General features: G+C 44.7%; 1 protein-coding gene across 12 annotated transcripts in view; it reads right to left on the bottom strand.

Moving 5' to 3' along the window:
- The window catches only part of FGFR2 (fibroblast growth factor receptor 2), an 87,955-nt gene extending 65,912 nt beyond the window's left edge, over positions 1-22,043 (bottom strand). Inside the window, exons 1-4 of one of the 12 annotated variants that reach the window (XM_055812279.1) lie at positions 21,616-22,043; positions 17,159-17,415; positions 1,357-1,623; positions 587-661 (exon numbers count right to left, since the gene is read on the bottom strand). In XM_055812279.1, coding sequence (XP_055668254.1) covers positions 587-661; positions 1,357-1,623; positions 17,159-17,333 — 517 coding nt within the window. In that variant the 5' untranslated portion in view covers positions 17,334-17,415; positions 21,616-22,043. Of the gene's footprint in view, positions 1-586; positions 662-1,356; positions 1,624-17,158; positions 17,416-19,618; positions 19,814-21,615 lie in introns of those variants that run through there. The other 11 variants (XM_055812286.1, XM_027795491.2, XM_027795494.2 and 8 more) reach the window with 11 other exon arrangements.
- Positions 22,044-22,246: the final 203 nt, after the last annotated feature.

Raw genomic sequence — 22,246 nt, 5'->3', positions numbered from 1 at the left:
ATTTTCATCATGCATAAGTAACATAAAAATGTGGTTTTAGTGCTGGATTGCTTTCTTTGCAACAAACCTTGAGGTCCTTTGCAGATAAAAGAACCTCATTGTGTCCAAATTCATTCTTCCTGGGGAGATTTCTGCCGAGATTAAGGCTTGAAGGATTTACCTCATTACAACTAAATTTTATTTTTAAAGTTTCCATACCACCTTTTAACAAAGTGAGTTGGATCTTTGTTTCTTCTGTTAAATTGCAGCTCAGATTCAGGGAAAGTTAGTTCATCTGTGAGAGTCTAAATCAGACAAAGACTGAACTTCAGTTCAGTAAGAAAGGAAACTGCAGAAATGCTAGCAAGAAGGGAGAAAGAAAGTACAGACCAGTAAAGCATGTTTAGAGGAATATTAGTTTATTTTTCTTTTTCTTTTCCAAGTTACGAACTATGTGAAACAGAAAAATGGAGAAAGACAAAGATACCGCTATTTGACAGCCCATGCAGTAACAATCAAGAAGCTCTGAAGGCAGGAGCGCAAAAGACGGGACATTATTTTCCACGTGGATCTTGCTAGTGACTTCTGGCAGATCGCCGTTACTTACTCATCTGGTTGCTGTCATTCACAAAGTCCTCGGACCCATCATTGTCATCTTCATCATCCCCAGAGGAAAGGGCATCTGCACATCAAAAATAATCAAGTCTTTAAACCAGCCTATTTTTACAGACAAATAAACCAATATGCTACATCACAGAATATCTATCAAGGAGAACAGATGTTATGTTAGCTGTGCAGAAGCTGTAGAAAAAGAAAATCCAGCCACAGCATGTGTGTCATTCTTATAAAATGCTAACAAAACTAGCTAACAATCCTGAAGTGCTACGAAGTTTCCAAAGGGAGCTTGCTAACTCCAAAAGTCTCTTTCCGCTTACAGTTTTTATTTTTCTTAAAGACATTCAGTTGAACGGAACTGAGTGTCTCCAGAGTGAGCTATCTCTAAACTTAAAGGATGTAGGACACCCCTTTTCTTCTTCTGATGCGGGGCGGGGGGGGGGGGGGGCGGGCAGAGCTTGTATTCTTTCTACCGGCTTTATCACCATCACAGCAACTCTGTATAATTTAATCCTGTCACAGCGGCATAGCACAGAGAGCTCTTCAGCAGCTGTTAATCACTATAGATCCCGTGAAGTAAAAAGAGTATATACAAACTGAGTCCATTTCAGGGTCAAGACAAGGAGGAAAATACCTGAAATAACTACAGAACTCAGCTCAACTGGCTGTGCCCGAGTGGACCATTTCACATTATATCATAACGTGTCTTTATATGACATTTTACAGCTTCTACATGCAAAAACCTATGTTTAACTCACTCACCTGTAACATTTACAATGAAGTACAGAGTATCACTGTCTAGGGTCCTAGCAGCAGTGCAAGCATAGAGGCCTGAATCTCTGGGTGTAGCATCCTTAATTTGTAAGTACTCCCCAATAATCACTGTCCTATTGTCGGGCCCCAAAGGGACCCCATCCTTAGTCCAACTGATCATGACGGCGTCTCTCAATTGACAGCGCAACTCAAGCGGTTCTCCTGGAAGTGCTGAATATACATCTGGCTGAGAGATTTGGTATTTGGTTGGTGGCTCTGCGAAGGTGGAAGGGAAGGAGGAAAAAGAAGAAAGAGAACGGAAAGGAGAGAATTTCCAACAAAAGTCAGTGAAGGCCCTTTTCATCCACAGAAATCAAGTTATGTTAAAAAAAAAAAAAAGTTTCATCCAGATTAGCCCAGCAACTTGTCTCATAAAACTGAACCACATGCAGGTATGGGGTAGGCTTTAGTTTCAAGAAGTTAACCACAAACAAAGCTCGCTCCCTTTGGATCGGTGTCTTGACACGTGCCTTGTTCCGAGTGCCGTGCAAGGGCACAACCCTTCTTACTGGCCACAGCGAGCCAACTCTGGGGAGATGAGTGATGCTGCACCTGGGGGCTTCAAAGATTTTGGAGAAGGCAGGAGGAGTTCAAAAAGCAAATTCAGTTTTATATCTTAGCATTTGAGCCTATGATTCAAACAATTTTATGATTCATCTTATTTTATACGTTGCTTCTTTTTAAAAAAAAAAAAAAAAAACAAACTGAAGGGAGCTGTGTTGGAAGAACAGGACGGTCAAAAAAACCCTTGCTAAAACTAAGTTAATAAACATGAGTTCCTATACACAGCACATACAATGTTCTTATTTTTCTCCCTGCACCCTTTCTCAAGCCTCTACACTTGGACGTCTACACTGCCTACTCCGCTCCCAATGACAGTAACTTTTTCTTTTTTTTTTTTGCTTCATTTCTTATTTCACAGCCTCTCCTGAGCAGAATACAGCAGAAACCTGGGAACACAAGCAAAGCTTTCCAAGTCGCAGCGTACACAAGTTCAAAAGAAGAACGGCTCATCCATCAGTTCCCTTTTGTAACCAAATAATGAGAAGAATGTCAAACCACAGCCTCTTTCCAAAAAAACATCCTTGGAAAACTACATCTGCCTATAGTTACTAGAGCTTCATTGCCCCTTTCCAAGGCTGGTTCTCAGCAGGGGGGAGGGAACCGCAGCCTGGGCACTCGGGAGCATCTCTGCAGGGGGCAGCGGGATGGCTCGGCACACCTATGACGCACTCGAGCTGTGCCAGATATAGGGACTGCTTTTGTTAACTGGCTTTTCCCTGCAACCACAGCATCCCTCTCCCACGAGCCTCTTGGCCTCGCCAAGGCCAGTGTGAACCGTAAATAAAGAAACACGATGGCACCTTCTGTTTGCTCATGAGGAGGGTCACACCACGCAGACAGCTGCTCCCCGGCACACATCCTTCCCTGCGCAGGCACCAGTTGTGCACCACTGTGCGTATACATAAATAAAACACACGCCTCTTTTGGTTTGTTGGGGAGTCTCAGGGAATATTAAAGTAGGTGCCTCCTCAGTGTCCACCCCTGCTTCTAAGAATACCGAAACCCTGAAACCCATGTTCCTCATCCTCGGGGAATGGTGTTGTTGTTATTCGTATCACACTTTCAACAAAGAAGTCTGAAACAGGCGTCACATCTGAGCTGGCCAGTGGATGGGAGTTTGGAAGCGCTGAAGCTCTGTCAGTAGTTTAGTTTTCGGTAGTCCTGCAAGGAGCAGGGAGTTGGACTCGATGATCCCTTATGGGTCCCTTCCAACTGGAGACAGTCTATGATTCTACGAGTCACAGAAGTGGCCACCACAGCGGGACACTCGGGCGTTTAAATATTGGGTTATACTGATGTACTTGAAAATAGCGTGCCCAGTGTCTCCTCCCAGTCATCCTGGACTCATGTAATTTCAGGGAGCTCAGTGGAAGTTTGCCTGAAGCAAAGGGAGAACAGACCCAGGGATGTGCCCTTGCAAAGCAAGTAAAGCTTCTCCTGGCTTCTTCCCCAGGGTAAACAAGCTTTTTTCAAACAGATTTGACACACGCATCACACCAAGATGGTAGCCAGGAAAAGCACCTAAAACCACTTAAACAAGACCAATTACAGAGACTGTAAAGATTCTTGGATTTTGATTTTATAGCAAGGTCTCTAAACTTTCTAGTATGCAAAGTTCCATCTCAAAGTCTAGGACAAGCTACAAATACAGCTTTATACTCCTCCAACTAACTCAGTCTTCCTGATACAGTCACAAATCCACAGATCAGGTGTTTCGCTGAGTACTACACTATGCTGTTAGAAACCTAATTTCCAAAAGGAGCATGGGTTCCTTTCTACGTGTATTTTGTAACAGTAATGACTATATTTGAGTCTGCTTGAGATTTTTCTTTTTAATTCAGATTCAACTGTCAAATAATTTTTCAAAAAGGTAACTGAAGCCAGCTAGCTAATTTACTTTGAAGTTTTTAAGACTTCTTTGTAATGCTCTACCCGCATTTACAGAGTTTAACTGTGCCAACAATATACTGGAGTCTAAAAATGTCTTTAAACTTTTTAAAAGCCACCATGGGTGAAGATCACCCAACCCTCCTTTAAGTGCATTAGTGGTTTTTGCTGACGAGTGCCAGGAACCTCGAAGGATGGTCACACAGGTTACGGCATCCTCCTGGGCAGATCTGTTGTTCCCATACCAACACAAGGAAAGTAATTTTCTACCTTCCCTCTTTGATTGCATCTCTTTCTGAACTACTGTCCCCAAATTTACACCGAGTCAACGCAAATGCACATCCAAATTCAAAAAGCTGCAATTGATTTCAAAATGACCCCAAAAAAATCATTTTGCAAGGAAAATGACGAGCATACTGAAGAAAAACAAGTTTCAAATATGTATTAGCATTTGGTAAATATTATCCTCTCCCATTTGTGTCTCTCTAGAGTATCAGGGAAGATACAGCACAAAGTATCATGAAATAATGAAGTCATGTTTGGAAACAGTGAGTTATTTCAGGTAAGCCTTTGTGTTGCCAAACTAGAATGTAGCAGCACTTAAGACTGTCACTTTTTATAATGTTTGCCTATAAACTTTTTCCAGTGTGGGTTTGAAATGGTGCCCAAAAGCAAACAGAGAACAGGTGGGATTCTGAGGCACAAGTCCACCCAACAGCCTCACTGCTAAAATCAACCAGTTTAAACTGTTAAAAAATTCCCGGCAGCACATAAACAACCTACGCTGCAAAGTTAACTCTCTCTCCAGGATACTGCACAAGGATTTTTGCACTGTTCTGAAACTCAGGGACAAATTTTGAACTCATGTACATGCTGTGCCATCAAATCAATGGTTCCCCCGAGGCTGACATCAGGATTCTTTCCCCACTCCCATGTCTTTTGATGGTACCAGAGAGATACGGCTGCAAGTTTGCTCAGCCCTCACTAGCACCCATCCGCCAGTTTTTTCAGCAGCACCCTTCTGAATTTTCCCTTCGCCAAATAGCTAGATGGGAGGAGGAGATAGCCCTGCAGAGCCTGCAGCACAAAGCAAGGCTTGACGATCTGGTATCACATCCACGCTCCTCCAGCTCTCCCTGAACTCCTGCCTTGAAACCGTATCCTTCAGCCACCACCGAAAGCTGTAAATCAGCCCTTCGCTGGGCAGGCTCTGCACGGCTAAGGCAAGGCGGCACAGGATTACTTTCTAAGAACGTTCTTCTGCAAATCCTATAATTGTGGCATAGTTCCTACTGCGAAGGGGCATTACCTGATGTGAATAACACCTGCCTATCACCCCTTAACAAACAAACAAGCAACAAAGGCACGTGCAAAATTTCTGGTGGTGTTCTTGAACACCGGGGGACAAGGGAGGGCACGTTGCTTCTGCCACTGTCTGCTCTCAGCTACATCCTCCTTTGTAAGAGTGGTGCACACAATGTAGTTATACTTTATAGGTGGAGCCATTGAACGATACTGCCATGGAAAACCAAGCTGCTGTTGAGTAAACAGATGTGAACTTTTTCTTTGCCTGCTCATATGGTCTCACAGCACGGTTTATGCCATCCAGCCATCAAATGGAGTAAATGCTGTTTGTATAAAAGCCACGACCACAACAGAGGTCTGGGGACACCCTGAATGCTCTGTTTCAGATACTTATGATACATGCAATTACATTCCAAATCATGCTTCATTCAAGATTCGGTCACTGAAATGAGAGATTTATATTTCCTTAGGTTTAAAATTATTATTATAGTATTATTTGTCTCCATTTATTAAAATATTAACAAAGAGCTGCTTATCTTAAGGCTTAAGGCATTTAGTTACTGAGTTACAGAGCCAAATAATTAAACAATCAGCTAATAGCTAACCCCAGCAAAGATTCTCACACAACTCTCCGTAACACAAAAGCCTCAGCCCCCATCAAGCCACTTTCGCTTCAAAAGGCTTTAGTAAATAACTAAACACTCACCACAGCGTGCCCAGAAGGGTCAACAGACCTGACCTGTCAAGAATCCAAGAGGTTCATTGCAACACTGAATGTCCCCACAGGGGATGCCAGGCTGCCAACCCCTACCGCTCCTCCTGCTTCTCCTACCTCTTCCTTGGTTTTCATTGAGGAAGATCCAGCAAGACCACACTGGATGAGCAACGTGGAACGGGGCTGTTGAACTAAGCCTGAAGCTGAACAGCCCCATCCCATGACTGTGCGAGTCAAACCCAAGCCTTTACGCTCCCGCCAGGACACAGCCTCTGTGCCGGCTCAGGAAGCCCAGGTATCTTCAGTCAGGTTTGCAACCTTCCTTCCCACCTCCCAGGTACAAGCTGATGGGCTCTTCCCTCAACTGAAGTTGACAAGCTAATATTAAGAGTAGTTGCGTGTCCTCTTCTGACCATAGATGATAAATGCAGCCTACAAAAGAAACGGCCACCGGTTTAGAAATGCTAAAAGTCATCCTGGCCATGGTGACTACCTCCTGTTAGCTAACACCAAACCAAATCCACAAAGGCCAAGCACGTCTGTTTATACAAAGGGGGACAAAACAGTGTTTGCAATTCCTCCATCTGCTCCTCCAAAGTCACCGGATTCCTGCTGTCCTATTTGTCCTGCGTTTCCACCAGCTAGCTGTCAGCTCTGCCCAGCTCTGCCTCCGCCAGGCATCATCAGGAAGTCTCTGTTCTCATAACAGACCTTCCTTTCCAAATTACTGCAGTTCCTTTTATAATTTTAAAACACTAAAAAAAAAAAACCAAACCAAACACCACCACACCAACACCCAAAACCACACAACTTGTCACTCTACAACACTCCAAAAAGAGCAGAAATCATTTCCCCCTCTCTAACGTATGAAGACATTAATTGTTCAAATCTGATGAGAAAGATCTAGGACTAACATCATCAAACACATAGCATCAAAGAGATACCCATGACAGTTACAAACACAAGTGTGGCAGATTCTAAGTCTTCACTTGTTCCTTTACAACAAGCTCCCAGGCTGCTCTACTTGAAAGCAGTGCCTTCCACTAAACGTTAAGCGTCAGACTCTCCAAAATAAATTGATGTATTTTTTCCTGGCACCTTCTTTAACCCTGTTATCCTTATTTCTATAAGGACCTAGTCATCTGATGGGTATAAGAGATGAAACCAGACTAGGGGGAGGGGGAAATTAGAAGAATTCTTTCGCCATGGAACTGAACATTTGCAAAATGAAGTACGCGTTGCCACATAATACATGTCTGGTACTCTAGCATGTGTAGAGCTTCCAGCCACACTGACCTGCTCAGGCATCGACCTCCAGCATCATGTCAACTCCTATTGAGCGTTACATACACTAAGATCGTAAAAAAAAAAGTGAATCTCCTCCAATTGAAACACTTGCCAATGTGATCATGGGTAAGGGAAAAAATTACACTGCGCTAGCTTGTTTTCCTAAGCTTTGAAGGCTTAGAAAAATAAATAATTCTGATGAGCAGCAGAGTGTTTCACCTCTTGCAGGACCCCCTGGCCAAGAAAAAAGCTCTGTAAATGCTCCTAAAAGTTATCCCCACGTGATTACACCTATCTGCCTTGTGTAATGCTCTCTGGCAGATGAGCAATTACAGAACTGCAACTCCTTGAGGTAACTGCCCCCAAGCAGCATTTAGCCCTGGCTACAGACACAGGGGCCTCATCACACCCAGAAGAAACCAGTGGAGGCAAACCTCGTGAGGTCCCCTGCTACATCAGTGTGTTGGCTAGCATGGGGTAAGGTGCACAAACTATTTCAGCATGGCTTTGATGGCTGCAAAGCAGCTGGGCTGATGTGTCTCACCCCCTGGTTAAAGGAAGAAGGCTGCTCATAAGAAAAAGGAATTGTACTTGTCTGGGCTTCATGCAGAGATTAAAAATTCCTACAACTTGTAGCCTGCTTGCTCCTACCTGTCTTTATAGTTGTGATGGTTGAGTTATGGCTGCACAACCACGCAACATACGTCAAAAATGCCAAGTATCACATGCTCATGGGCTTGGCTGTGTGCTTTATGCTTTTGGAAGCCAAGCCAGGGAAGACTCAGAGCATGCCAAGTTCAAAGTAAACAGCAGCGAGACCAGCAAGGCCACCTCCTGCTGCTGGGAACTGCCCTGCAATTTCTTCCTGTTTGTCCCCATTCTTCACAGTCTGCTCCTTACAGGATGAGGGCTTCTTTATACAACAGTCACCATAGGATTTATCTTTAGATACAGGACAGAGCAAGAAACAGAAAAGCATCAGTATGTCTTCTGCACAAAGACTTGGTAGCCAGGGAGGGAGGGAACACCCCCAACCTTGAGCAGCCACACCAATCCCCCTAAAATTATTGTGCTGCCCTTTGTGATTTCATGAGTATGATGAGAAACTACAGGCCATCACCTTAGGGGTTTGAACCTTTAGTTCCAGGCACCAAATCTTGACCATTTCTGCTCAAGTCAGAATCTCCATCAGCTGCCCAAAGAAGCAGAGTGATGGTCTCAGTGCTAAGAGTGCTGGGGAGTACCACACAAACCTAACACGCGTGTAACGCAATCTCAAAAATAATTAACTACTCTTCAAACTCATTACAGAAAAGTCTTGTCATGTAATCTATTATAAAGTACAAAGGGGAAATGTATCACCTTTTGCCAGAACCTCAAATGAAAAGCTGAAATTAGCCTTTTCTCGCTAAAAAGCAGAATCCAAGACTAGCATCATTTTCTCATTGTTTCCACTTTCAGCAACCGCAGCACATCAAACCTTCCTGGCTGTATTCTGCACATAACCAAGATGCAGAGCAATTTAAGCAATTCCCATTGTCCAGCTTAGCACTAAAGTCTGCATGGGAAAGGCTCCATGTAAGATATACAGCCTTGGGAAAAGGTATGAGCATGTATATTTAGTTGCAAAGGGGGTTTCTTGGGTTTAATATTTTCTTGATTATCTGTAGCTTTTTTCAGGTCCCTTATTTGCATTTCAAGAGCAGCATAAAAACATAACAGAACATAGCATAAATCCAAACATAAAAACACAAGTTTTTTTTCTTGCAGGTTTGCCGAAGGCCATGCTCTGGACTAGTACTGCTCAACATGCAAAAGAAATAAATTACAACTGTGCAATTACAATTGCACAATTTCATGTTTGAGTGTTAGCTCTGGATGCAGAGAACATCTATTCAGATTCCCTATAAGCAAGTCAGCAGTTGTTTCTTTTGTACACGGTCCCACTTTTACTTGACTATACAAATCCTCTTAATTTTAGCAGCTCATCTGGTAGTCTCATCTTGCCTGTTCCCCTGAAATTTATCTTCCCCAACTTCCTAAAGCGGGATTTGAAAAAAGTCAATGGAAACAATATCCCCAAAACATCCCCTCAGCAATTTTGAAAGTCCTATCCACAACACGTTTAAACCATAGGATATTCTCCAAATACTCCAAAGCTTCAAGGCATATCAGGCTCTCTTTTAACTGAGAGCAACATTTAGTCAAAGGCACCACAGCTAATACAGTTCCAGCTCCACACAGAGGATAGTCACCAGTGGTACCTGCGGACAAAGAGAGAGCAGCAGAACAAGTCCTGACGTTAAAAGCTAGGCTGGCTACCTGCACTTCCAGGTGGCGCACACCCATTTACATGACAAGGGCTATTTTTAACTTGTAGACACCTCCTTCACTCCTCACTGCAGCAGTGGCTCCTGGGCACTCCACCATACTAATGGAAGATGGCTCAAATGCTTCTGAATCGTTAGGAGAAGGGCTATTCCTGAGCAGCGCTGTGTTGCAGATTTATTACAGAGCCTCCGTGTTAATAATCCTAAACGTCCAAAATACCTGTGCTACCCTGGTGAGTAAACAATATCAGATAAATCTGGGTACTTCAACACTGTAATATCTAAACAGGATTGCTTTTCATGATTAAACGATGTTTAACAGCACCAAGCTCAAGAGCTACTCAAAATTTAAACTGGTTTTTTTTAATGATTTTTGAAAACCGCTGGGTGGCATTCAGATTACAAAACATACTACTTTCGTTGAAGCAAACTGAACATTGCAGCATGGAGACACTGAGCAGGGAACTTTACAAACTTGCAAAGCGAGTCTCACAAAAGCACACTCCCCCTTGCTGCCCAGCTGCCGGTCCTGCCAGCAGCTCACCTGTACCCCCCACATCCTATGCTAAAGAGAGAGCATTGTGAACCTTACACAGTTTTTCTACATCACAATTTTTTATCACATTTAAAAACTAAGTTTCAGCATGGTACTCTGATCAAGCTCTGTTCCGTCCAGCCACGACTTAATCCCCTACAGATTCGTCCTGGTCAGCGCAGCCTGCAAAGGCATGCGCAGCCACAGCATCCAGCTCCAAACCCCACGCAGGGACAGCCACAAGCCCCCTGGGAGAAAGCCCGGGGTGATAACTACCATGTCACAAAACTCCTTTCAAAGCAGAAACACATGAAAAGCTAAGAGGAAAAAAAACTAACTACAGCCAAAATATGATTTTTCTCTTCCCCAGCCAGCTTCTCATCCTCCTTTTTCTCCCTTCCAGTCCCCCAGCACATTGCCTTTCCCAGTAAACCCTCATAAATGCAAGCCCTTTCCTTGGTACAAAGGAATTTTCCCCTCCTCTCAGTTCTTGTGTCTTTGCTACCGTAAGGCACTTTGCGAGGCTGCTCCACACCGGTTAATGTCCCAAACTGATGAGCCAGTTCTTTTGCGGGGGAGGAAAAGCAATAATTACACACAACTTGCAACGGCATGTGAGGAGGGGAATGAAAGTAGGTCAGATCTCACAATTCCTCAGCTTCGCCGAGGTTCACCAAATGCTTTCACTTACAGTCATTTTAAAAATACAATTAAAATAATAATAGCATGGCAAGCGAAGGGCACGGTAGAATTCAGCTAGCACTTAGTTTGCCTTTCTGTCCCTCTCTTTGATACGGATCGTGTCATTTGTGCAGTGACAAGCAGCAAAAGGCCCAAAAGGACCTGAACCAGCAGAAAGTGAAGCCCGTGAGACACATCTCTATACCAGGTGCTGACTACTCTGATACTCAGAAGTAGGTCCAGGAAAAAAAAAAAAAAAAAAAAAAAAAACCAAAAAAAAACCACCCCACACTAAAAAAATGGGGTTCTTTTTCAATAATAATTAAGAAAAACCCATAAAAAATCCCAACAGCAGTGATAATTAAGACCTGGGAAACAATAACCTGAAGATGTACTAGTAGGCATATGAATTATAAGCTGTTTTTTAAGAAAACCACATATTTACCCCTCTTACAGAACATCTCATTTTGCAACTGTCCTCATCAAGAGGCACAGTCCCCAAGGAGTAAATGCCAACGCAGTTTTGCTGACGCTCTCAACTCCGAGTGAAACCCGAAAGGCCAAACTTCCAGAACAGCTCAGCACTCCCCGCGCACGTTTTGTAATTATAACAGGAGCTGCTGGCTGCTGCACTCTTCTGCAAATCTGGTCTTTATTTAAGATTTGACTGTACTCAAAGTTGCTCCAACTTCTCTTTCAATCAGTTTAAAAGCTGGTTTAGTCCCCTGTACTACAAGGCGGCACCTCTGATTTTGGGGGCATACTGTGCCAAATCCCCCCAGAAGGGCTGCAGACACACAGCACCACGTGCTGAACCTAAATCCAAAGGTCTGAATTTCAAATTGCTTCCCAAATCGCTGTAAGGATGATTTTACCCTGGAAGGCTCCTTGCCAAATCAAGTGTTGTCCAGAGGCACCACAAACACAGCTCTGTGCGTCCTGACTGACTCTGCAGAGGATGCTCCCACCTGCCCAGCTGCGATGGGAGCCCGGTGTACCCAGCCTGACACTGGGCAACCAAACCCACAGTCAAACTACTGCCAAATTCCAGGCTCTTCATCCTTACAGACATGTTTTGGGTTCCTGATGTCTTTTCAGCATGAATTTTGCATTTGTTTAACTACACTGAAATAAATTTTCTCTTCTAGTTAAACCAGGTGCACTATTACAAACAGACAAGACGTAACTTGCCTAAGTGGGTGATGGTTCTTTTAAAACCACGGGTTTATATTGCTAAGGAGTGCTGCTTCAAAGAAAGTCTCTGCTTTCGCTGTAAAGCTTCAACCTTGAGGACTCACAAAATGTTTAACACTTAAAAATCTGACACTTCCACCAAGGAGGTTTTCTCTATTAATGATAGAAAAAGGGATGCTTAAGTATTCTTGCGTTCCCATCTGTTTCTAAACTAAATATTCATTCTAACACTAATCTTTGAACGTATTTGTTTAAAGCCAAGTGATCATTTCTACCAAAGCTGGGAAACTGGGTATAGAAATATGCTCATTAAGCGCTATGCTATGGTTATTATCAAAACGCCACAATAGTCCATCGTCTCATGCGGACACAACCTTGCATAACTGGAGATGTCAGCATTTTCATTGTAAATTCTGCTTTCAAAGGTTTGTAACTTGCCTGTAAAAAAGCTACTATAGCCTGAATTTTGTTGCAAGTTCTCTGCCAAGAAAGAGCTATTTTAAAATTAGAAAACTATGCATCCATTGGAGTCAGCCACTGGTTTGAGGGTTTATCTATATAAATGGTTTAAAAAAACCAAAAAAAAAAACAAAAAACAACACAAACACCACAACTCAGTATCTTTGAGTCTTCTGGCTCAAACGCGCCCCCCCCCCCCCAAAAAAAAAAAAATCACTAAAGGAAAAACATTCCTAAAAGTTAGTATTTTTTCTCCCTTCAAAAAACTGCAATTGTATGGCAGATAAGCCTGAAACATGCAATTATTTGTGCTACGTTGCAAAAGAGTTGCCACACTGACACATTACCAACTCCCAGTGTCTCATCAACACCGACTGTAAATAACAACTCTACCCGTGCCCAATTAGTTTGCAGCTCAAGACCATGCCCCTGCTAAAGGACTGCAGATTTTAAAGGCAGAATGGACACATGAAGACTGATTTAATCTGGCTGCTTGTACAATTCCCCAGAATCTCAGCTAGCGATTCCTGTACTGGGCCAAATAACTTACTGAACCGGATCCCTGAAAGGGCATCCAACCCTCACCCAAAGCTGTAGGGATGTCACATTCCTCCATAATGGGCTGTGATAATTGCCCTTCCTTGAACAAAACAAAAAGACCCCGAAAAACCAACCCTCCCGATTCAACTAATCAGTTCAAATTGTTAATCATGACTTGCAGATATCAGAGCCACTATTCTTGGGGGGGGGCGGACAACAAACATGTAACAAGGAAAGCCTGGGTGAACTTTTTGCTTTATTCTTCCTACCAGGTTGGAAGCAGCATCCCAGTGCTTCTCCATCACCTCTGCCCCTGGAGATCACCACCATGCAGGATCCCACCGGCCCTGCAACCACCCTGCGGGGGGTCCCAGCAGCATGGAGAGGACCCATGGGGGCACCCCAGGAAGGGGAGCACACCGTTCCCCATAGGACAGAGGACATCCCACCACCCCTCCTCCACATGCTGCAGCCCTTGCCCTCTCCCTGGGAGCCGGGGAAGCACCTCACAAGACTCCACATCCTGATCCAGGCAGGCTGCCAGCAACTAAGGAAGGATCTCTAAGTGGACTGTGCTGGAGCACTGTGACCACAGGTGACATTAACCTTTAAGGACTGCCAACATTTTTCCAAAAATGAGCGTATATTCTTTGTATTATGCAACATTTTTACAAAAAGGAAGGTATTGTTCTGGGTACTACTGCACTGAATGTGTTTCTATTTGTTTATTTCTATTTGTTTAGGGCCAGCAAATAGCTGTGATTGAGTTAAAGCCCAAATGACAGCTTGTTACTCACTCCTGAGCCCATCATAAGCACACATCACCCATTAAAGCGGGTCTCTCTCTTTTGCTGCTGCTCCTCCTAGGAGCCTCCCACACGCACGTTTAAGGCAATTTTGCACTACTGTGTTTGTCACAGGACACAGAATTGGGCTGTCCCTTGTGGAAAGCTTAAATTAGTCCTTTGAAATTTGACCTAAATTAACAGAACTGAAACACATTGTTACTGCACCAGGCCAGGGCTCCGAGTGGGTGCTCCAAGGACAGCGTCAAGGCACTGCAAGTGGGGAAGAGACAAAATTAGCTACCCAGCAGAACGATAACACACAGCTTGGGCAAGAGGAGGTCAAGGGAGAGCTTGCTATTTATCAAATGTATGTCTAAACTAATTATTCAGTTCACAAAGTAACCCTTCAACCTATGTGTGCGGTCAGAGCCCTTTTGAAATGTTGGCTATCATCAAAGGCCTTCACAGCCTGGCTACCCAGAAAAAGAATGACTCCTTTGTACACACTGGGGTAGGCTTTATTTCTAAATATTTAAAAGCAGAAAGTCTTCATATTCCTAGGAGAAAAGACATATACATAAACACTTGATGCAAGATACAATTTGAGAGCTGACAGTCTCCAAACTCACTCCACAGGTCCTGTTTCTGCTTACACCGCTGGACAGCCTCCAATTATACCACCGCCATGACCAGTAACACCCATGCCGAGGATCCAGCCCTCAGCAAGCACCCGTGAGACCAATTTCGACATTATCATTTACAACGACTCAAGGTACCATTTTTCAGTGTAACTACTTTCATATATATCAGAGTAAAATCTGATGGCCACAGATGAGATTGAGAGCTCCACACGTCCAGTGTTCTGTAAAAGCACGAAGAGAAGCGTGCTACCAAAGAGACCAGAATGACTGCAAATAACCAAAGGTACCCTCGATGCATGACAGCATCTTGCACACGTCCTGCACATATCCATACAGCCCATCCCCCTACCAGATAAATACTGCTCATACTAAAGTACATAGTTAACCAGATACTCTGAGGAAAACAGTTGCAAATGTCCCTGAAGTTATGTCTAGCTAACAGACAAGAGCATATTCTCCATTGCAAAGGAATGAAAAAGCCACAGTCTCAACTCCTGTTAACACTGCATACAGCTTGCTGAATATTCTGAGTCGCCAAGACAATAAACAGTAACAATAAAAGCACCAATATCAAAAAAAAAAAAAAAAAAGACAAGATTTAGGGCATGTCCATGAAGGAAGACTAAGGAACAGATCAACACGTGTCACCAAAGGTCATGGCCCTGTCGACCTTCTCAGCTGGTATGAAATGTCATCACTCTAATGACTGCACCATCAGCAGCTCTATTGAAAATTTACATTATCAGAACACCTGACACCCCATCCCCCCCCCCCCCCCCCATTAGCTGTGGCTAAAATGTTTGGCATTCACTAAATTAAAAAAAGAAGTCTGCTTTGTCTTTGAAGAGATTTTTGGAAAGGTTTTTTGTTTTGTTTTCAGTTTGGAGAGCTTGTGGGTGGCAGTGATGGAACCCAGAGAAGGTGATTGTGTAAAAACTTGTGGGTTTTTTTTTTTTTAAAGGGGTTTAATGAAGTACATAAAGGAGGTTTTATTTCCCAAATCTCAGATATAAATCCCACACAATTCCCTGTATTCCACAGCATAAAAGCTCTTATTATACTATTAACTTAGAAGCATTTTTTGGTGGGGTTTTCTTCTAGTTTCTGGTAATGATTCAGGTTCTCACATCTAAAATTTTTTCATGTCAATAACATGTCTGCCCAGGGAAGAAGTTTTAAATCCTTTTTAACAGTTTACTCTGACAGAACCCAGATTCCACTCCCTAGATATTCACTGTAGAAGAAACATTTTAAAATCATAAAAGCTATTCTTTCCCTGAAAAGGTGAAAAATTATTGGGCATCATTCAAAAACTGTGACTTTTCAGCCTGTAAAATCCTCCACCAATCATGCTATCACATTCTTTCTGATTTAACCCTAAAACTAGGGGACCTCACTACAAACAGCTACTCTGAAACCAAAATTATTCATGGTTTTGTCATTCCTCTGAAAAGCCAAAAAGGCACCAGATGTGCAATTAACAAATCATACAGTAAGTGGCAATGAGAGCTGGGCTTTTTTTCTTTTTAATTCTCAAAACCTTCAAAAGAAAAAAAACCCCACATCTTTGCTATCAGCAGTCTCTGTGGCTGACAGATGACAATATTGCTATACTTTGTTAATTTTTTTCAGGAATGCTTGCTAGGGAGGAGGGCTCATCGTCTCTAAATAGTTCATCCCCTGCCATCAATAAAAATGTACTTGGAACGGATTCTAAAAATGTGTTAGCTGGTGATGTCTATTTTTAGAGGCAGTGGATAGAAACAAGTAAGTTTTGCGTGAAAATTTATTAAATAAAACCAAAGCAGTATCCGTGGTCATGAACAGCAGAATGTGTAAAGGCCAAATTCTCTCCAGCAAGCTTGCCAGATCAGAAATGCTCTACGGACTGACAGTTGAGTTATTAGAAATATAATCAGTCCTCCAAAGGGCTGATAAAACCTGATGAAGAAAGCCTCGCTTTCACCCCCGAGGTGCTCAGAGAGCAGGCAAGACCTTACACAACACAGCAAAATCATTCTTAAATACAGTCAGCTGATGACAATAAAAAAGCAGCCCCTCCTTAGCTCTTCAGAGAAGAAAATCACTCTGCAAAGCTTGAGGAACAGCTATACCTAGAAGAACATACCAACAGGTGCAGGCTCAAGATAGGAGATTTTATCAAAACACCTCTTCCAATGTAAAGGTCTCAATTAGCTTTTGCTTTCACAGTAATAAATTGCAGTCCTTGCTCTTCAGATCTCAACGTTTACACCTCCAGAATTGGCAACCTAGACGCCGTACTGAGTGTTCTCAGATATTAACGGCAATAGGGAAATTTATTCTAATTACTAACACCAATAAAGCTGCAACACTGTTTTAGCAGAATGCCTGGCAAATTTTAAAGCGTTCAGGCCACACAACTGTCAACTATTGGGATTTATTTCCCTCTGAACTTCTCAGGTTAAGATGGTCACAAGGACTTGCAGCTAATACACCCATTTCGTTCGTTGAGACAGCAACGTGTAACACATACATAAGTGCACCAGACTGGCTTCCTTCAAGGCCCATTCCTGAAAACTTTCAGCCATACACTTTGATTATACGTGATGACAGTCCCAAGTGAAGTCACTGACACCACTTGCTTGCGTAAGATCAAATAAATGCATGCTTGCATGAACACAGCCCCCACGTGAGCAGGAAAAACCAAAAAACATAACTCTTGAGGGCTTATCTGCTACCTGATTTAGATTTACCAAAGCACAAAGATGTTGACTTCTATTTCAGATGTTCAGGCACTTAAAATTAACTTATTTTGCGGAATTAAGGATTCTAGAGTGATTTACCTTCAGGTTCCAGCGTGGTGTCTTCAACTACTAAATTAAATGAAGGTCGAGCCAGGGAAAGTCCAGCCATGGTGACCACCACCAGGCAGATAAGGCAACCCGAATCCCAGCTGACCATCTTTTTAGAGTAAATTCCTGGTCCATTTCCATATCTCCATGTGGACTTTAATCCCATCTGAACACCTCTAGAGAAGCATGGAGAGAAAGCAGTGCCTTCGGCCAGGGTAATACCTCCTCCCTTGGAACAACGGCTGCTGCTGTGGGGAGGAGAGAGATTTAACACTGTCAGCAAAACATCTTAAAACACAAACCAAAACAGCTTCAGAAAGCCCCAAATAGAGCCGAGGCGAGAGGGAAGGGAGGAGGAGGATGGGAAAAATAGTTTTCCAGCTTCAAGAATATGTGAAAAGTGAGTGACTTTTCATTTTCTGTTAGCAGTTTCCATCATCACCTGAGGCGTAACCAAGTCCTCCTTGTTTTTACAAAAATCACTTCTCAGCACATATTTAGAGAGCTATGTTACTGACAGAAAAATATAGTTTTTTAAAAAACGAGAGGCACACACATGTGCAGGCACATAACCTGTAATGCTACAAAATTACCACAATTAGACAAATGATATTGTTATTGTTTGAAGGTTTATGCAAGTTTGCCTTGCTTTTCATTCCTTCACCTAGGCAGTTCTGAATTTGCAAGAATTCAGTAATTTTCCACAAGAAGAACAGTTGACAAATACTCTTTAGACTTGGATATTCTGCAAAACTTTTATTTCACTTCAGGAATTCCAGCTCCACTATGGATGTACCACCTTCTGACTCAGTGCAGTGTCCTCTTAAAGCCTGAGAGTCCTGTACAGGGGAAAGGCTCCACTCTGTGCAGGGACACTGGCTAGTTACATTGCATTACAGGTAATTAAAATCGGTATCAAGTATGGTACCAATTGCAGCTTCATAGGAGACCTCCCCAGCATCAGTTTCCATTCTTATACGCTAAACCGTGTGCACAAACATTTCTCTTCTCTTTCTCTCTCTCTGATGCTTATTGATATATTTCATTGGGGGCGGGGGGGGAAGCCTACTTTATTCACAGTAAAACTAATTTAAATTGAGTTAACTGGTAATCCAGGCATGGGCTGATAGAAGAGAGAAGCAAAGCGGTACCAAACCAACTGGCATACCGCGCTACCACCACACTAAGATGACAGGTGAGGGTCAGAAGAGCATCCTCACAGGGTGATTTTACAGCTCAACCAGAAAATTATACCTGATTTTCCACTTCAGAAATAAAAGACGGTAAACCTCAGCAAAGGGATAAAACAAGTAACTGCAGCAGTTGTTCTTATCTGGCCAATGATTCATCTTAGATGTGATGAAATGCAACCGAAGCTTAGAGAGCACTTGAAGGGAAAAATAACATAAAACCTCTTTTTCCCTCCTGCCCTCACTCTTCAGAGAAAAAAAAAAAAAAAAAAAGAGGCAGGGAGTGTAGAGATAAAGGCAAACTTCTCAAAATTCCCTATCATTTGGATGTGGTATGGTACCTCAGCATATACTACACAGAAACATGGGCAAATACCCACCCTTTACAAAGCCAGCCATTAAGAAGTTTATTCGGATTTTATTAGATTTTTGCTACCTCCTACATACCAACCAAGATCACAGTGCTACAGACAAAAATGCTGTTGAGGCATCTTCTATCATGGGTACTATATACAGTAACTACCGGAGTCGGTAGAAACAGATTTTGGATGACATAAATAAGGCACTTGGGGAAAATAATTAATACACGGTATTTCTGGTGAATCTCCAATACTTTAGGGCAAGTTTTTTTACCCCTCAGCTGGTATCAGTTCAAAGCTCTGTCCCTCCTTTAGAGAATTAAGCCTAATGTGAGCATCCCAGACCGCAAGCTAGCAACTACTATTGAATCTCCAGTGAAAACGCCACCAGACCACTGCATAAACATTTGTGAAGAGCTTGCCGAGCACTTCTTTAAATAAGCACAGAGCAGGTGTAGAACTGAAGAGAGCTCTGTCTGTGGGATGGATGTGGATTTGGTGAGGGACCAGAGCAAGCTCTCCTGGACGCTACCACCCAGGTCAACCACCCGACCTGCTGCCTGACAGCCACAGCTCTGTAGCTCCATTTATCCAGCTATAAAGTGGGTAGAAACGCCAATTAACAGACCAGGTGCAACACTGATTTGACTTCCGTAAGCCATCCTGTAAACTCCGATTCGAGGCTATGTATATAAATGCAAAATTTAATCATAATTTTGAAAAGAGAAAACATACCAGAATGCTAGCAGAATTCCAGACTAACAGCATTAATTCCACTTACGGTTCAGCTGTTTCAGATTTTTCAGCTACATTCAATGCCACTGCAAACACGTTTGTGGTTCCTATCCTCACCCTAAATCCTGAAGCACAGCACAAGGCTACATGACCACGCGTCTTCTCACCTGAAGATTTTTGCCAGCTTCTGCACCTGAACATCTGCCAGCAGAAGGAAGGGACTCTTCATCCGCAGGGCAGCAGAAAATTCAAACCCGTGGCTTGCAAAGGCGTAGCAAAGCAAAAATCAGAGCTCTGGACCCATCCATGGAGCCAAACTGCTTTTTACCACCACGACAGCGACCAGGGTTCAAGGACTGCCCTTTCCCAAAAGAAGCAGAGTCTAACGAAGATGAAATGAAACCAAATTCTTTTCATAGTTGAATCGCCACAGTTGCTGGGGGACGAGCCTCTGGAAAGACCTCCTGTGCTGGATAATTATGTACCTCTATCTCAATGTTTGGAACACAGCCCCAGCATGCTTTTTGGCCTCCACAATTCTGGCTTCCTGACTACAATACCATAATCCCTCCTGGAGTCTCAGACTCAGTGAAAGCCACACGTAGTGTTTATTTTTCCCCTTGAAAGGGAACTCTGTCTCTCTTCTCAGCCTACACTTCGGGGAGGAGTTGTCAGCCTCCCATGATTGATGGCTCTCCTTGCCACTCGCTCATCAAGTCAATTTTCACCTCCTCACATACCTGCCCAAATTTCTTTGCCAAACTGACAAGCATGGGAAAGCAGACTGGTTTGGGAGCCCAACCAAATTCCTCGGAGCTGTACTTCAGTTTAAACACACTCAGACACACAAACAAGTAGTACTTGTTCAGCAGTGGCATTAATTAAATTCAATGCTCAGTGTTCTTTTTAATCTACTTCCATTGTTGTTTATAAGATGTTTATCACTCCCCAGGGAGAGCACAATTTGTAGAGTATGTTAACCAAATCAATACATTGCTTGTTGTATAACTCTTCGGCATCTTTCTCTATTAGGCAGGGAACAGCAAAATCTGAATGAAATACGGCTCTTCCCTCCACAAAGAGATCTCGAGTGCCCTAAAAGCCCAGTAGCTTCATCAGAAAAATCCAGGTACGCGAAGCTTTAAAGCTAACAGCTTTATATACACATGCACATAAACACACAGAAATATATATGCATCTCTAAATATATATACACACACTCGTATATCTGACAAGACTCTTCATCCCAGTTCAATCTCCAAGCAAATCTGAGCATCACAGCTATTAAACATTAATTCTGGCGGACTAATGGGAACCGGCTGGCAGCTTCAGTACTTTTTCATTGTTTGAACTTCTTTCATTTGCTTTCCAGGACTATCCTATTTTTCTCAAGTCTTTTGCCACCAAGAGATGGGGGGGTGGGGGGGTGGGGGGGTGTTGGAAATCTGCATTTTAATTGACATTCCAGAGAGAGAGAGAGAGAGAGAGAAGTCCAGAGGCTGCTGATTGCTGTCTATTCAGCCCAAACAGGCTTTTCAGATGAAAATGAGTAAAGGCTAGTGGAAGATTTACAGGGATTTGGTACAAAGGAGACAATGAAGTTCTAAATGTTGATAGCGTTTCACACCAAACGCATAATGGGTCCCTGTTTGAAGGGGCCGTTTTGCATTTAAATATATATTTCGTGGAGGGTTTCTCCTCCCCCCCCGTGCCGGACCGGGCAGTTGCGGGCGGGCGGCCGCGCTCCCCGGGCACCGCGGGGCAGCACCGCCCGCTCCTCGGAGCTCCGGGCGGCCCCGGTCTCCCCCCGCCGGCGGCACCGGGCCGGGGGCTGCTCCCGCGGGGCCGAGCCTCCCCTTCTCACCGCGCTGCCCGTCCCGCTGTCTCCGCTGCGCGCCGTCCCCACGGGCAGCCGTGCGCCCTGCGGAGCGGGGACCGGCTGGGACCGCTGCTCGGGCGCCCCCCGCTCCCCGCTGACAGCAGGACCGAGCCGCCCCCCGGCCGCAGCCGCCGCCCGGCCCCGCGTCCCGCACCGGCAGAGCCCGCCCCGCACCAGGTGCGAGACCCCGCGGCAGCGGACTCCCCGGCAGCCCGCAGCCGCCCGGCTCCCGCGGGGCCGCGCACCTTCCCCCGCCGCCCCCCGCCCTGCCCGGTGCCGGCTTACCTGCAGCGAGAAGCTGGGCGGGAAGGGCCCGCTCGCCCCGCAACAGGCGGGCTGAGGCGCGGCGGCTCCCCGCGACGGAGAGGAAACTCCTGGGCGGCCGCGGTCACTCGGCGGGCGGCCGCGGCGGGGCCGGCTGGCAAACCCGCAGCGGCGCAGCGGGGCGCATCCCCCGCGGGACGCGGCTGGGGGAGGCAGGGGGTGGCGAGGCGAGGCAGGAGCCGGCCCGGCGTCCCGTCCCGTCCCCTGGCTGGGCTGCAGCGGCTACCGCCTCAGAGGGGCGAGCCCGCCGTGCCCGGCGCCAGCAGCCTCCTCCCCCGCGCGGGCATCGCCGAGCAGAGCGCCGCGGGCCCCGCTCCGCTCCATCCAGCCGCCCGCCCCGAGCCGCCGCAGCTTTGTCAGCCGACAGCCCCCCTCGGGTGGGTGGTGGTTTTGTGTTGGTTTTTTTTTTTTTTTGGTTGGGTTTTTGGGGGGGGTTGGTTAGGGTTTTTTTGCCTCCCCCCTTCCCCTCTCCCGGCGCACTCCGCCGGCTCCCTTCCTCCCTCCCCTGGTCACTCCCCCCGCTGCAACCCGAGCCGTTTCCTGGACGGCGCTGCGCGGCTCTGCCAATCGCGGCGGCGGCGGCGCGGAGCCC

Source organism: Falco peregrinus, chromosome 1, assembly GCF_023634155.1.
Source record: "Falco peregrinus isolate bFalPer1 chromosome 1, bFalPer1.pri, whole genome shotgun sequence".
Taxonomy (NCBI): domain Eukaryota; kingdom Metazoa; phylum Chordata; class Aves; order Falconiformes; family Falconidae; genus Falco; species Falco peregrinus.
This window is presented reverse-complemented; position numbering and strand designations above follow the sequence as displayed.